A 16,503-nucleotide genomic window follows, 5' to 3' on the forward strand; every position below is an offset into this window, starting at 1 on the left:
TACATTTTAGCAAGCAGCTTTCCCAGGGTTTAGTGTGCTCATGGCTTGCTGATGATCTGAATGGAACACATGTGCTTTGTGCCTTCCCCAGCAACTTTCAATGGTTCCCAAAAAGTACTTGGGCCGAAACTATTGTAGTTTGGCCCAGTGGATAGAGCCTTGGCCTGCAGACTGAGGGGTCCCAGGTTCGATTTCTGTCAAGGGCATGTACCTTGGTTGCGGGCACATCCCCAGTGGTGGGTGTGGAAGAGGCAGAGAATCAATGAGAGAGAGATGTTTCTAACTCTCTATCCCTCTCCCTTCCTCTCTGTAAAAAAATCATATAAAAAATATATATATATATGTTTTTTAAAAAGTATTTGGGAATGTTGGATAAATATTGTCTCCCCAGTGCAACATGGAGTCCCCCAAAAGCAAGAACTACCATTCTTTTGCCTTTTCAAATAATCCCAAATATAGTATTAAATAGACTGAAAACAATGATTGTTATCTAAATAACATTATAAGACTACACTGATTTTCAAAATAAAGTATCTTCTTCACATTTTGAACACTCTGAAGACATAGCTTTGAATGTTTCTAGCTGTTAGAAACTATGGAATTCACTTACCGTGACTGTGACCAGTATGAGAAAGCTTAGCACCCAGTGTCAATGTGCTCATTCTTACGTTTATGTCGAGGTGTTGTTCAGGAATACTAGTGCTAAATCACCCTTTATTTCCAGTGTAAGATTGACCTTAAAATGTATAAAAAGCATCTAAAAAGTTAATCAAAAGGTAAGAAATGATGGTGTGGTCAAGTAGATAGGTGAAGATTACGTTCAATTTTATATAGACAGTTTCTAATTCCTTAAAATAAATACTTCAAAGTTCTTTTGCTTTTCAGGAATGATTTTGCCGATCTTTTTGACATTGTGATTACAAATGCATTGAAGCCTGGTTTCTTCTCCCATTTACCAAGTCAGAGGCCTTTCCGGACACTCGGTAAGTTACATTTTGGTTTCTTTCTTTTAAAAAAAAATATATATATATATATTTTATTGATTTTTTTACAGAGAGGAAGGGAGAGGGATAGAGAGCTAGAAACATCGATGAGAGAGAAAGATCGACCAGCTGCCTCCTGCACACCCCCAACTGGGGATGTGCCCGCAACCAAGGTACATGCCCTTGACTGGAATCGAACCTGGGACCTTTCAGCCTGCAGGTCGATGCTCTATCCACTGAGCCAAACTGGTTTTGGCACGTTTTGGTTTATTTCTTCTGTTTAAGATTTGTTCATTCATTTATTCAGTAAATAATCTGTTGGCTAACAGCTGTGTGCAAACCACTGTGTTAGGAGGTTTTGTGTATACGGATATGGGATACGGTGTATACTAGGTGAAAAACAAAGGTAAAACAATGTGTGAACTATTACCACCATTTTATAAACAAAAGGAAAAATAAAGATAGAGCGATGCTGTATTTTTACCTTAGCACTTTTTTGTGCTACTTAAAGGCCCTATTCGGTGCACGGCATGGGCAGTAGCTTGGTTCTCTGCTCGCTGAGGAGCCCAGAAACGGTGGGATCCAGGTTCAGTTCAGAGTGCGGGGTGTCGGGCCCTGAGAGGTCCTCGGTGACCAGACGGAGGCATAAACAAACGTAAAAAGCGGGAAACCCCGGAGGTCGTGCTGCAGGTGGTGAAGGAAGGCGCCGCCTGAGGAGGCCACCTTGCACAGCTGGCCCCGGGATGGCCTGTCTGAACAGGTCAGGCAAGGTGACTGTAAGGAGGGACCTGAAGGGTGAGTCGTCAGGAGAGCAGAGGATGGGTGTTCTTGGCAGTGGGACAGACTCATGCAGCAGCCCAGTGTGGGAGAAGGGTGCTCTCACTTGACGAAAAAAGATATGACCGTCACACTGTATTTTCAGAGAACGACGAGGAGCAGGAAGCACTGCCATCTCTGGATAAACCCGGCTGGTACTCCCAGGGGAACGCTGTCCACCTGTATGAACTGCTGAAGAAAATGACCGGCAAACCTGAACCCAAGGTATTCTCTCCCTGAGGCGGGGTCCTTGGTGCCCACTTGCAGACATAAACTTTTATAAACTAAAAAGTGATGCATTTTTAAAAATATATATATATTGTATTGATTTAGCTTTTATATATATATATATATATATATATATATATATATATATATATATATATTGTATTGCATTTAGCTTAGTTATCTGTGGGGAAATAATCTGCCTTTGCTTATCTGCCAACCTCTTCTCTCACCTCTTCTGTTTACATAAGCTTTTTGTTGAGGTAGACTAGGACTTTTATCTGTCTCGGAGTGTAGGAAATATTCCAAGCAAGCGGCCACAGATGGAGGGGACGCACTGGACTGGTGTGGGATGCCTGAGGAGTGCCATCCTGATAACAATCCCTGAAAGGTTTTATATGTAAAACTAGAGGCCCAATGCACAAAATTCACGCAAGGGGCTCGGCCCTCACAGCCCCAGCTTCTTCGCCTGGAAGGTTGTCTGCACTGTCATTCTGCTGTTCGGTCTAATTAGCATATTAGCTCTTTATTATATAGGATAAGCAGTAACTGAAATTACAGGACAGACTAGCCTAAGGACACGCTGGCTTTCGACACCCTGGTCACATGGTCGAAGTTGGACATTGGTGCATTTTCAACAGCAGGACCTTTCATCTTTTGCCAGGAGCCCTGCGAGCAGGGGAGAGCGGTGGGTAACAGCCCTGCTCCATCGGCTCCCAGGTTGCCACATCCCCTGGGACCTCCTGAGGGGTTTAGTGGACAGTGTGCAATTTGTCCACTGAAGTTGAAAAGCAATTTAAGACGTTTATGCAGCTTTCAGAGGAATTTTCTTTGCCTTCCGTGAAACAGTGGCCACGCTTGCACAGTTGGGATGTCTCACCCAGAACTTGCTGTCTGACTTACAGGTCGTGTACTTTGGCGACAGCATGCATTCGGATATTTTCCCAGCCCGTCATTATAGCAACTGGGAGACAGTCCTCATCCTGGAGGAGCTCAAGGGGGATGGAGAGTGGAAGCCTGAGGAAGCAGAGCCCCTGGGGAAGAAAGGGAAGTATGAGGTAAGGGCTCCTCTTCGCTTGTTGGTGCCCAGAGCGGTGAACTCTGTGGCAGTGGTTGTGGTCTTGCCGTCTCGGCTCTATAATTGACCTGTGGCTGTTAAACGCGGGTCAGTCTGTGTTCCCTGCCCTCTGCTTTCATCCAGCCTGGCGCCGGGGATGTTTTGGTCGGTGCCGAGGCTGCCAGATCCTGACTCACGGTAGTGACACTGTCTCTTTTGCTTGGCCCTGGAAGCTCTGGTGCTCGCTTTGTGGGTCTAGCTGAACTCAATAGGCAGCTCCTTGAGACTTACTCCTGAACCCCCAGAGTGAACTTGGTAGAAGGGCACTAAGCCACTTAGAGGGCTCCAGACACCTCCCCACCTCCTAATATCACTTTGGAGGTTAAAATTTCAACATATGAATTCTGGGAGAATGTAAACATTTAGAATATAAGCATCCAGATTACATTGGACCAGGAAGGGTAGATAGATCTATTTTCCTCTCTTTATGAACTTATGTATTTATGTATCTCTAAGTCTTTATAAGAATAGGGAGGAGCCTAGATTCTGTCACTCACCTGCGGGACCATTTTCTATATATGTGTGATGCGAGCCATTTTTTTTCAGACTCATTATTTTAGGAAAGATAATCAAATTTATCCGATAAACTGCTATTTAGACATTGAGAAGTTATATTGAAATACACCTTAGATGTACACATACAAGTTTGGATATTCATATTTCAATACTGCTCTTTGGTGAAACCCAAATAGGCTCTTGGTGAATGATTTCCAAACACCATCATCTGCAAACATACATTCTCATTTGCTTCACAAAGCGAGTTCCAGCACAAAGAATTGTGAATCTAAAGAGACATTAGGGGCACTGTGTGCTCCAAAATGAAATTTTCATCAGAAGAGCATGACAGATTTTATAATTCAGACTAGTGTCCTGGTGCATGGATTCGTGCACATTGAAATGAAATTAATGAGAAGAAAGATTCGTGTGGTAATTACATTACTGTAAAAAATTACATGTCAAAATAATATATATAATATAGTATTATAAAATTAATTAAAATACAAAATATTTTAATATTGCTATTCATCCTTTCTCTAAGAAGTGTCAGAGCTGAAAGAAAATGTATATGAAAATATACAAATTGATTAATAAATAATAACATGATATAAAAAGACATGATATAAAAATAACAAAAACATGATATAAAAACAACAAAGTGCTGATAGTTGGTCTTCAGATACAATGCATGCAATTGGCACCAGCAAGAGTTTTATATGTATTGTGCATGTGTGAGTCTAAGTTTATTTTTAAATTGCGAGTGCACATCATACGTACTGGCCAGTCAGTTGGACAGACAGGTGGTCAGTTACTTAGCCTTTTATATATATAGATTATATGGATGAGATAGGATTTTTTTCAATCCTTAATTTTATGCCATATTCATAAAACGCTGAGAATTATTTTTTTGAATGGGTCTTTAATTTAGTCTGCAATTTTTATGTGCCTGCTCTGTCCTAGGCACTAAGACTTCGGGATACATAAATACATGAGTTCTTAGCTTTATGTAGTTAAGAATCATGATTTGTCAAGGGTGAAACAGAATGAGAAATTATGTTAGGGATAAGCTCGGGACGTAGGAAAGTGGAGGAAGTGACCTAATCCAGCCTGCGTGAAGGAGATTAAGGAAAACATCCTGGGAAAGGCCCGATCCCACAGGATGAGAAGGGCTGGAAAAGGCCCGATCCCACAGGATGAGAAGGGTTCCCGGACAAAGCCAGAGGAAGGTACTTTTTAAATAACATATATCAATAGTTTGGTTAAGGGAATCAAACCCTTCTGATTTTTAATCTTATTTACTTAGCAGGGGAAATTATAATGCGATTGAACATTAATCAGTTTTTATTGTTCTGTCCTCTCGTTTTAGGGACAAAAGGGAAAGCCTCTATATTCATTATCTAAAAAATGGGGCTCTTTTTTTACTGATTCCATTTTGGGACTGGAAAACACAGAAGACTCTTTGATTTCTACGTGGTCCTGTAAAAGAATCAGTACTTACAGCACCATTGCAATTCCAAGTATCGAAGCAATAGCAGGTAAAGGGGAAAATATTTTATTTTTAATATATTTTAATTTATTTCAGAGAGGGAGGGGAGAAATAGAAACATCGATGAGAGAAAATCATTGATTGGCTGCTTCTCACACGCCCCCACTGGGGTTCCAGCCCCCACAACCTGGGTTCAAGACCTCCTGGCTCATATGTCGATGCTCACCCACTGAGCGCCAGCCGGGCAGTAACTTTTATTTTTAAGGAGTATGAAGATTAGTTTTCCTTTACAAATTACTTGATCCTCTGAGTAGGGCCTGAGAGATTTTTAAATTTAAAAAATTGAGATGATCATCCTTATTTTATTTATTAACTTTTGTGCATGGAGGGTATGAAAATTAAACTTACTAGTTTGAATTCTGAAGATGATTTACAGTATCTTTAAATGTAATTTGACCTCAATATTGTAAATTTTATAGGGAAAGACATCTTTACTCTTCATCCTAGGTACAACCTATCCAGGTGACAAAAGAAATATTAAACTTATTAGACTCTAAAAAAAATAAGTTTTATTATCGATGATTATCAAATATTGATGTTTATATTTATGAAAGTCCTTTTGAGACCTGCAGAATAATCAAATGGTGTGGTTTTTCCCCCCCAGAATTACCCCTGGACCACAAGTTTACAAGATTCTCTTCAGACGGTTCAAAAACAGCTGGCTACTATCCAAACCCTCCATTGGCCTTATCAAGCTTTGAAACATTGACAAACAAATAACTTACCTTTACTGAAATTTGAAGTGAAGAACCATATATGCAGCAAATGTACTGTAAAACAAATACTGTAAAATGCTTTATAGGAACAGATTCTTAATGAAAATTGATAAAAAAAAAATTGATGTTTTTCCATAGGTCCTCTTTCTACAGATGTCCAACAACTCTCATTATGTCAAAATCTCGGTGTCTTAGAACTGAAAAGAACTTTGCTAACAGTGTGTACAGTGTGTATACCAATATTCCTGAGATTAGAATTCACCTGGGGACACATATGCACACACATATTTACATCTACTTCTAAACCAGTGGCTCTCAAAGTGTGGTCTCTAACCACTAGCAGAGCATCCCCTGAGAATATGATAGAAATGCAAATTTGCAGGCCCCAACCCAGACCTAGAGAATTAGAGCTATGGAAATGGGACCCAGCGATCTATGTTTAATAATATTTTTATTCTCACACAAGTTTGAGACCCACTGGCTGGGCCTTAACTTCTAGAGATTGGTTATTTAGTCTGGGTATGTAGATGAACACTGACATCTTTTAGATGCCCCAGGAAAATGTGGTCAGCATTGGGAAAACTCATCTACACCTCCTTCAGTTGACCTAGACACTGAGTCCAGCAAGATGAATGATTTCTCCAAGCTACTAGGCTTTATGCTGTCCTTTTATTTTCCAAAGCTAGGAATAGAGACAGGATTGCTTCTGATACCATGCAGCCAGGATGGGACAGAGATGATACCAGAAACCAACTATTTCAGCCTCCAATGTTATCCTTAGGGTTCACCCTCTCCCCTCCCCCCCAATAATGTTAAAGGCTAATTCATTTTCATTCACTTTAAAGCATGTATTCTCAAAAGAAAAAGAAAATAGTTCTTAGGGTGAAAAAAAATAAGATAATGCAAATGGAATATAGCCCTTCAAAGCTCAGCATTACCCAATAAAATCTGTTCCTTAGTATTTTTCTCATTAAGGAGGAATATAAGGTTAAATTTATTAATTAAACTTAATTTGAATTAAATTTAATTTTTCTCCTTGGGAGAGGGGGGTGATAATGGGGGAAAAAAAGTTTGAGAAAAACTGCTTCAAGAGGGTGTATGGTTATATGACAATCCCAGATTGTTGTGTTCTATGTGCTGTGCATAGTCATATTAGTAGCTATTTGTTGTAAGATGTTTGGAGCCAGATGGTGTTTACAATATCAATCCTGGCTACTCTGTATGTTGTAATTTCACTCTGTCCAGCATGAGCAATAACAGAAAACACTCATCACCATCATTATTTTACTTGAACTGTAGTAGAGAATTTAGCATATTAATGCATACAATGGAAAGATATTTAAAGCATTTTAAATGCTCAAAAATAACCCCAAAAATATTGTGGGGATGAGTATCTCAGGGTAGGTAAACAATTACTGAAATTATTTCCTCAAAGTCAATAACTTTCTTTGATATCAACTGGTAAGAATAATGTGCTGGAACTTTATTTCCAAAATCTCATTGGACTATGACAATCAAGCTTAAGGCTGAATAATAGATACTGTCTCATATATACTTTCAGTACACATTTGATTTTTTTAAAAAAATAAAGCTATTTTTCCTTAGACATTTATTTTATAGATGGCAAAGAATACATCTTTAAGTGCTTATAAACTACTGTTGCTAATATAGAATCCTGTATAATAAAGAGGTAATATACAAATTAACTCTCACACCCTCACAAGATGGCTGCATGGAGCGACCAGGCCAGCAGGGGGGTTAGTGAGGGATGACCAAACGATTGAACAAGCAGACTGCATAGTGAGGGGAGGTGGGGGGCAGTTAGGGGCGACCAGACTGGCAAAGGGGGGCCAGTTTTGGGCGACCAGGCCAGCAGGGTGGGAGCAGTAAGAGGCAACCAGGCTGGCGGGGGGGGGGGGGGGGGGGGGGGGGGAAGGGGGGGGACACGGAATTTGGGCTGATTAAGCTGTCAGGGGGGCAGTGAGGGGTGACTAGACCAGCTGTAGGGGTTTAGGGGCAGTTAGGGGCGACCAGGCAGGTAGGCAGGTGAGCAATTAGGAGCCAGCTATCCAGGATTGTGAGAGTGATGTCCGACCCTGCCCTCCCTCCCCCTCACCTCATTGCATGAATTTCATGCACTGAGCCTCTAGTCCTAAAACAAGTTAATAGCCCTTTTTGGGCCACTGAGGAGTGAAAAAATTCAATCAAGTCAGAAAGAAGTTCTAGTCCTACTTTTACTAGTATCTACCTAAAGAATCTGAACAAGTTAACCACCTAATTTGACCTCAGTTTTCCCTATGTTGTCGAAAGATGTTAGCGTTTACTTCCAAGTTGTCTTCCAATTTACAGCAGGGACAGTCATTGACAATAATGAATGCCGCTTTTCTTTTGGGCTGTAATTAGACTTTTAAAATTTTTATTTCACTTTTAAAAAGTGCCAGTGTTTTTAATTGGGCATGAAGGTTTAAAATCATCCAAAAAATGGTACGATAGAAATTAAAAAGAGAGAATCTTATGAAAGAAAAGCTATATCTTCTTAATAAAGTCATGACTAACAATGCAGGAAAACTGTGCAAATAGGCAGAAGACTTAAGTTTAATATTAGTATACAGGCAAACATTCGTAATCTAAAAGGTACCAAAGAATAATGGTCAAGGGAGCTGGGGGTTCCTTTGCCAGCCACTTGATCTCATTAGCAGAGAACTCTGAATGACACAGTGGTCAAACAACTCAGAATTTGGTATTTAGAATATTGAGGCAGCGGAAACTTCAACTGAACCTAGAATTACAATCTAAAACCATCTGCTGAGTTTGTTAAACTCAATTCACATCCCATAAGAACTTTACATCAATATAAAGCACATATATGTACTATATATGTATACACATACTTTTAGTGAACTTGTTTGAATGAAGAAGAAAAAAAAATCTGGTTATTTTTATATAACCAGCCAGCAAAAAAATGGAATGTAAATCTGTCTCTTTGGATATAACTGATTGTTAGAATCACATGAGTAGATTTTTTTTTTTTAATAGGATGTTGCAGTAGCATTTCCGTACCTCTTCTCAGGCGCTTGATAACAAGGTTATCATAGAGTTGGCTACTGGATCACTGCAAGACTGGGATATATTTGAGAGTGCTCACCTGGTGTGGTCCAGTTGCTTCCCTTAAAAACCCTTGGCTATGGTCAGTCCATAAAGGGTAATTTCAAAAAGGTAAATTATGCCAAAACCGGTTTGGCTCAGTGGATAGAGCGTCGGCCTGTGGACTGAAAGGTCCCAGGTTCGATTCCGGTCAAGGGCATGTACCTTGGTTGCAGGCTTATCCCCAGTAGGGGTGTGCAAGAGGCAGCTGATCAATGATTCTCTCTCATTGATGTTTCTAGCTCTCTATCTCTCTCCCTTCCTCTCTGAAAAAAATCAATAAAATAGTATATATTTTTTTAAAAAAAGGTAAATTCTTGGTCTCTAGAATCATCCTCAGAAATATGGTAAAAATATAATAGCAATCAATGTGTGCTGACACCTTACCATGCTATTTTATATACCTTATTTACTTCCTACAGCAACCATCTAAGAAGTGTAATTACTGATTTACAGATGGGGAAATGAAAATTCAGAGGTTAGATTATATGCTCCTTCAAAGTTGTTTGGTTACTAAGCAACAGATTCTGTACATGAGCCTAAATTTGATCCCCAAAATCATGCTCTTCGTTGGTTGGCTAACTCTTCCAACATTGGATTTAGACTGATTCTTAGTCTGTCTAAAACTACATTTCAATTTAATGATCACCATGCTGGGGCATGTAAGGGATTAGAAATGAAGACATGGGTTCTGTCCTAAAATAACGTGTAACTTTAAAATACTAAAACAGAACTTACCTGGAAGTGTAAAATAGAGAACCAATAGTCACAGGAATAGAATGAAATTTGCTCTGCAAGCCACAAGGTGCTAAAGGCAGAGTAAGCAGATTTACTCTTTCTTTGTAGTCAAGTTCAAATGTTCACCTTGAATACTTAGCAAATTTCCCTCTCTTGTGCTGAGGAAACCAAAATGGAGAAGGAATAATGAAACTGGTCCAAGGAAACTTAATGGAAAGGGGATATCTGGGCCTATAGAGAAGTTGGGTTATTACTTAAATTAACAACAGCACAGATTGCTTGATAATCAGGTTTTTGTTCCATATAAGTCTATTCTCAGACTCATTAAAAACAAAAACAAACAAAAAAAACCTTAATTTTACTTCCTTGGTATTTTGACCTTAGTAGTTTCTTGGTAAAGATCAAAGCTTAACAAAGTTTAATACATTAGTGAAGGGGATTACATTCCTAAGTGCCTGTTAAAAGGAACCACCATGTTGAATCACTGGTTGTACAGAAAGAAAATTATGTCCATGAGTATATAGCTGCAATGGGCCTATTTACCATTTTCCAAGCCAAAAAAAGATCTTAGGAAGTTTGGTGGTTGTTGCCTCTTTTGTTAACCTTCAGAATAATGCTTACCTAGACAACATACAACTTTATTAATTTTTATTTTGGTGAAAACAATACAGCAGACTGACAGATTTTACTTTTCTTTTGAGCACATGAAGACAAAAGGACCCTTATTTAATTTGACAGAGCAATTCTACAAGCACTTACACTGATTAGGAACATAAAATATCAAGTACCACATTACTACTAGGGCAAGAAATATCAAATAAGGTTACATTTTTCTTCTGAGATTATTTTCACAAGTCAGCAACATTTGCATAATTTCAGACTCTTCAAAGATCACATTATTCAAATTCTACTTCTAAGGATAGAGAGCTATATACAAAGATAGACCAGAACAGGCTGATATATTCATAATATTCACAGAAGTCTTCATTCTGCACAGGGAACAAGTTTGATATTTTTGCACACATTCTCAATTACAAGCAAAAACAAAAACAAAACAACACAGGTCTGTAAATGTCAATTCAATTCACAGCAAGGCAAAAATGGAGAAAGGAATAGAATTTTACTCAATCACAGTGAAATAAGCAAATACCATCGATCTTCCACATATAAAAGTTCACTCCTAGAATAATAGGAAATATCTAGGCTTGCATTGGTGTGTATAAAAATCTGGTGAATTGGAGGATACAGGAAAAGTTAGGGGGAGACCCTCTCCCAAGCATCCTCTTTAAATAATCACTTTAATTTCCCCACATCTCCTGGGCAGAGCCTTGGGCCTCTCTCTCCCCCCTGAACCTGCAGGGTTCCGGTCTTCCCTGCCTGCCTTCCCAAGGCCACTCCGCAGCAGGCTCATTTGTTTCTGGGCTTCCAGTTTCTCCAGTTTAGAGCATAGTCCCCACTGCTCTGTACCCAGATTCCCCAAGCCCTGGGTAGCTTATGGCCAAACCTTCACAAAGGAAGGAGAAAGGGTGAGGGTGGGTGTCATCAGCACCACCACACCCCTCCAGAAGTAACACAGCCCTGACACACTGTTGTCCCCCCAGCTAGAACTTGTCTGAAAATCCAGAGGGCCCACAAACCTCCTTACACGCTAGGAGGAAGACTTGGCATTTGCCACAATGCAGACAGCAGCCTGCTCCCTCTTTGTCAGGGCAGAAGCAGGGAAGGAAAAGAGGAAGCTGAGAACTGAGAGCCAAGGGCCAGGCAGTAAGATGGAGGCCCTTAAGACATCAGGGCTATAATAGTACAGAACACAGGGCTGACCCACAAATGCTGCTTTCTAAGTTGTCCAAGCCCCCCCCCCCCAAAAAAAAAAAATTGCCATCTTTAGGAAAGTAGAGTCAAACTAATTTTTGGTTGTTTTAAATCACAACCTGCGGTGAGTCTTGAACCCATCTCTGTGAAGTGCTTCTGTCTCTCCTCCCGGACTCTCACACTAAAGATTAAAAAACACAGGAGGTTTTGGTAAATCATGAGAAAGGATGAGATTGTCAGCGTTGGTCCAAAAGAGCGCTGCCTAACTAAACAATTTACCCATAGGTCTCCCTTTGAAACATTTCGATCTTGCTTAAGGAAGTGGGTGGAGGCATGAGGGCAGAAGAGGGCAATGAGACCTGGAGAATCTATTATACAGTAGCTTTCTCCCTCTGGATACAGTCAAGGGGAGAGCCAATGAAACCAAAACCCTGCTTTAGTATTGTTTTTTTCTGAACTGTAATTGCCTCTTGAGGGAGGAGGGGGAGAAGGGGGGTAAGAGGAAGAGGAATAGCAATACATGGTCCTCAGTGACCCCAGCCTAGCAACTTCATCATGCTTAGAATAGGTAAGGAAGGGGATGCCTAACCAAGTTGCCCAGATTAAGGGGGGTTTATTGGCCAGGACTCAGAAAGGTTGTTGCCTTGCTTTGGGCACTGTCACACTGACAGCCAGTGGGTTGATGGGTAACCATTTGGAGGGGTTTAGGGGAAGGGGGGAGGGGGTGTTCCTGTGTGCTGCCTGGGGGCTTCAGTCCACAGATAGTTCCTGAAGAGGCAGGCTATGGTACGTGGGCAAAGCACATCCAAAAGACTGAAACCAGGTTTGGGAGGCCACAGCCCAGCTTTCATACTCACCAGAACTTGGTCAAAGTACAGTGACCAAAGGCAAAAGATCAACATGACACAGTATGCCTGTCATCTGCTACCTGGTTCAAGACCATCAGCTACCCACAGCCACCTGCTTATTCTGCCAGATAACCAGCAGGTTGGATGGCATACGCCCAGGAAGGCAGCTGGGAACCAGTTAGCGGTAGCCTGGAATGTCCAGTTTGGGTTGATGACTGGCACCATCTACATCAGCTTCATCTTGCAGGGGTGAAGCTCAAAAGATCTTGCCACAGAGTACCAGGTGTAGGAGCACAGCCAGCATAAAGTATGAAGCCCAGCTGGTTATTTGCAAAGCTATATATCAAGTTAACTTGTGGCAGATAACCCCTGGAGACCCTGGGGAAAGACCATCGTCACCGACGGGGCCCAAGGCATGCAAAGGAAGTCAGTGCATATCCGCGGCGTCTTGTGCTTGGCACAAAAGCAATACAAGGCCATGCACTTGGATCACGTAACGCTTTGCAGAACAGCAAGGAGGCCCAGAGGAAGATGAGCACAGACATAGAAGCCATAATCTTGCAACTGATTGAAGACTTTAGAAGAACTAAAGAACAAAATAATCCAGGGTGAAGAGAAAACAGACGGGAGCGTGCATGCGACTGGCTAAGCACGGGATCCAAGAGGAGGTGGTCAAGAAACGGGGTGCAGGAGCTTCTCCCAGGCCAGGAGCTAGCCAGACTGGAACCTGAAGGCCCGGGGGCTCTCCACTGGCTGTCTCCCTGGGTCTCGAAATCTTCGGGGCCCTTCCCCCATCAGGTAGTACTGGAGGGGATTGGACCACAGCTCTCCTTTGATAATCTCAGCAATCCTGTCAAATTCCAGGAGGCTGTGGTCTGAGAACCAGTTGAAGAAACTGGGGATCGAGTTCCCTTGCCGGTTCCTGTGGCTATGGGTCTGGGGGTCTTGGCCCGGGTGCCAGCGGATCGGGGTGGCGAGGGACACCACGCGGCCAGAGGACCTGCGCTCATACTCCTTGACGAGCGCGTCATTTCGGAAGTAGGGGTTGCCCTGAAAGATGAACTTGAATTTGCAGCCTGCTCTCGGGTGCTTAAGCTCCTCCACCTCCAGATTGACCATGTACCTCATCATTTCTTCATCCTGGCCGCTGATCATAGGTGACAGCTGGGGGTGGTTCCCAAAGGCGATGACCCAGAAACCGGGGATGTTCTGGATGATGAAACTTCTGCGCTGCATGTGGAGCCTCCGCATGCGGCCGAACTTGCGCTCCAGCTGATGGAAGGCCCTGTCCGCCTGCGCATTGACGTTTAGCAGCTCCTGGTCGATGGCCTCCAGCGAGTCCATGGAGTGGCTGGCCTTGGGGCTCCCAGCCCGCGCCTCCTCTTTCACTCCTGCCCCCACCACCTTCTCCTCCTTCTGCGCCAATGTCTTCTCCGCCGCCGCCGCCGCCGCCGCCGCCGCCACTCCCTCCTTTCCCACCGCGGCTGAGGCTGAGGCGGCGCCCTTCTTGGTCACCCCGTCCTCGGCCGTGGCCCCAGGCATCGCCAGAGACCCCGGTCCCTCTGCGCCACGGGCTTCTGGAGCTTTCTCCCCAGCTGGGCCGCGCGGCTCTCCCGGCGGACAGCCATTTTCCTGGCTCTGGTCGGCAGCCACAGCCGCCGAGGGGGAGGCAGGGGCTGCGCCCGGCCCCCCTGCCTGGGGCCGAGCCTCCTCCGGGGCCGTTTTGGCGGCCGCATCACCACCCCTAACCTCCCGATCGCCGGGCTCGGGGCCGCAGGCCGCGGGGGCCGGGGATGCGCCCCCCTCCGCCGGGCTCTCCGCGCTGCCCTCGCCCTCACCTGTGGGCGCCATCGCCATCGCCGTCGCCATCGCCATCGCCCGCGGCGCCTCGGCGGCGTCCTCGCTCCTCCGGCGCGGGCTTAGGTTCGGGGGTGCCGGGGCCGGGTCGGGAGTGGCGGGGCCGCAGGTTTTAGCGGCGGAAGGGCTGCTGGCCTCCTCCGGACCGTTCATTTTGGAAGGAGTCAGACCTGCAGGAGAGCGAGCCTGGTCCGCTGCAGCAGTGGTGCTCCGCCCTTCGCGCCACCCCTCTCTCGCCCGCATCCCGGAGGATGTTGCCATGGCAACCGGTGACGTCAGGACGGCAGCGTATCGCGATTGCGCAAGAAGCAACTGCTCCCTGGGATGATGCTGGCCATACCAGGTAGTCCGTTGTCCTTAGGTTACAAAACGTTTTCAGTTTCGTCGGTCTGGGAGAGGTTTGGCTTTCGTGAATCGATGCAGCAAACTCCAGCATGGGCGAATTCGGTTCACGCGGATTTCCTAAGGCTTTCGTTGTTGTATATTCAAGTCAGCTCCCAGGGCTTCTCGTGTATAAAGTGGATTCAGCAATGCCCAGGCCTTCCTTCTTTAAGGCAGAGATTCTTGGCTCTTTACAAAGAATTGAGATGAACAGACTTTGACGCTTAAGAAAAGTGAAGTGTTACTGTGTGAAGTGTGAGCATTTAAGTCATTAGGAGCAACTGAAAGGGAAACCTGCTCATCCCCAGAAGACGTCCTAAAAGATAATTTCAATTTTCCACACATATTTTAAAGTTTATATACTCTGGCCAACACCTACAAAGTAATTGGACAATATTTCCTCTTCACTGTGTAAGTAGGAAGATGCTGTATTTTCCTTATTTAGGAGTGACTTAGACACAAGTGTGCAAATTCAGCCTTTAAGCATTACTGGAAGAAATGTAATCTCAGATTTTAATTTCTAAAATTAGGCATACTCTGTTGCTTATCCCCTGATTATAATCTTAATCTAAAAAAGTTGTTGCTTCATAATGCCAGTGGACATGAAGCCAGCAAATATTTACCAAAATTGGCTTCTGTGATAATTCACTGTGGGACAGGTGGACATGGGGTGGGTAGCTTCTCAGCTTATGAAATAGGTATTATCATCCCTGCATTGTGAACATGAAACTGAGGCTCAGAGAAGGTATTTATTTTGCCTAATATACTTGGGGGAAGATTCTAAAACTGTGATTTAATCCCAACTTAAAGCTAGTGTGTTTTCTTGCCTCTTGGCCAGTAGGAAGACATCTGGGTATTACAATAGTTAGCAGCTTAAGTGACCCTTTTCATTATTTTTTAATTAAAAAAATTATGTTTCCCTTATGAATTTTAAGAGAAAGACAGAGGCCCCTTTTCATTTTCAATAGAACCATTTCTTCCTGGCCTGTTCTCAATAAAGTTACATTAAATGCAAGTACTGAGAACATGAAGCCAAAAAATAGACATTGTTTTCCTAATTTGATATGATGTAAATTCTTAGGTGGGTCTTAACAAATGCTGAGGTCAAAGGAAATGTATCAAGGAGGCCCTTCAGAACTGAAAGCACTTCAAACATGAAGAAAATACTGCTCACAAATGAAACACCTCCCATCCTAATTAATAAAGATTATACTTATTGTTTCTATAGCCTAGGCACTTCAATTATAAATTAACCTGGAGGGAGAAGTTGGCCTGAAGGGATGGTCCTGATCATTGACACCTCTTGACCACATAAATCCCATTTTCTTGTGCATGTGCCGGGTTTGAGTATGTGATTTGCTAGAGAAAACATCGGAAGAGAGATATCCCCCCAATGAGATAGTTCTTCAAGAGCAATGACAATATCTATATTCCATTTAATCCTTAATATAGTATCTGATATATAAAATAATTGCTGTTGCAGCAATTAGCACATTAATTTTTAACAATCAAATATGCTTCTCAAGTGGTGGGCATTGAATTGACTTGATGGAATGCTAGATTCAGATTTATTTTTCTGTTGCTGGCTAACTGCTAAAACGTGCAGCCCATGTAATACACACAAAATGGTATAATGACTGAAAATATTTTTATTTTCTGAGCTTCATATACTCTGTAAGCCAAAAAAGTACAGAATATTTTATTCTAGAAAAATATGAAGCTATAGGTCTAAATATTACTAGCAACTTATTAACCAATATAACTATCAGTGCCAGTTTGGCACCCAGATCTACCTTACTTATATCCAGAAAAATAGTTTTAC

The 16,503-nt window shown here is 42.7% G+C and overlaps 2 protein-coding genes across 5 annotated transcripts in view; one reads left to right on the forward strand and one right to left on the reverse strand.

Moving 5' to 3' along the window:
• The window catches only part of NT5DC1 (5'-nucleotidase domain containing 1), a 93,024-nt gene extending 86,101 nt beyond the window's left edge, over nt 1-6,923 (forward strand). For 3 of the 4 annotated variants that reach the window (XM_036413350.2, XM_036413348.2, XM_036413349.2), the window contains 5 exons: nt 886-983; nt 1,906-2,024; nt 2,930-3,082; nt 5,006-5,174; nt 5,790-6,923. In XM_036413350.2, coding sequence (XP_036269243.1) covers nt 886-983; nt 1,906-2,024; nt 2,930-3,082; nt 5,006-5,174; nt 5,790-5,905 — 655 coding nt within the window. In that variant the 3' untranslated portion in view covers nt 5,906-6,923. The remainder of the gene's footprint in view (nt 1-885; nt 984-1,905; nt 2,025-2,929; nt 3,083-5,005; nt 5,175-5,789) is intronic. The other variant, XM_036413351.2, reaches the window with a different exon arrangement.
• A 3,479-nt stretch (nt 6,924-10,402) lies between these two features.
• Nucleotides 10,403-14,558, reverse strand: TSPYL4 (TSPY like 4). The gene has a single exon (XM_036413346.2). The coding sequence runs from the start codon at nt 14,541-14,543 to the stop codon at nt 13,155-13,157; it is 1,389 nt and encodes a 462-aa protein (XP_036269239.2). The 5' UTR covers nt 14,544-14,558; the 3' UTR covers nt 10,403-13,154.
• Between the last annotated feature and the right edge of the window lie 1,945 nt (nt 14,559-16,503).

This window comes from Pipistrellus kuhlii, unplaced genomic scaffold, assembly GCF_014108245.1.
Source record: "Pipistrellus kuhlii isolate mPipKuh1 unplaced genomic scaffold, mPipKuh1.p scaffold_m20_p_5, whole genome shotgun sequence".
NCBI classification, from domain to species: domain Eukaryota; kingdom Metazoa; phylum Chordata; class Mammalia; order Chiroptera; family Vespertilionidae; genus Pipistrellus; species Pipistrellus kuhlii.

Bases quoted from the DNA above. Each gene is read 5' to 3' on its own strand.
- TSPYL4 (XM_036413346.2), bottom strand. From the start codon at position 14,543: ATGCGGGCGAGAGAGGGGTGGCGCGAAGGGCGGAGCACCACTGCTGCA.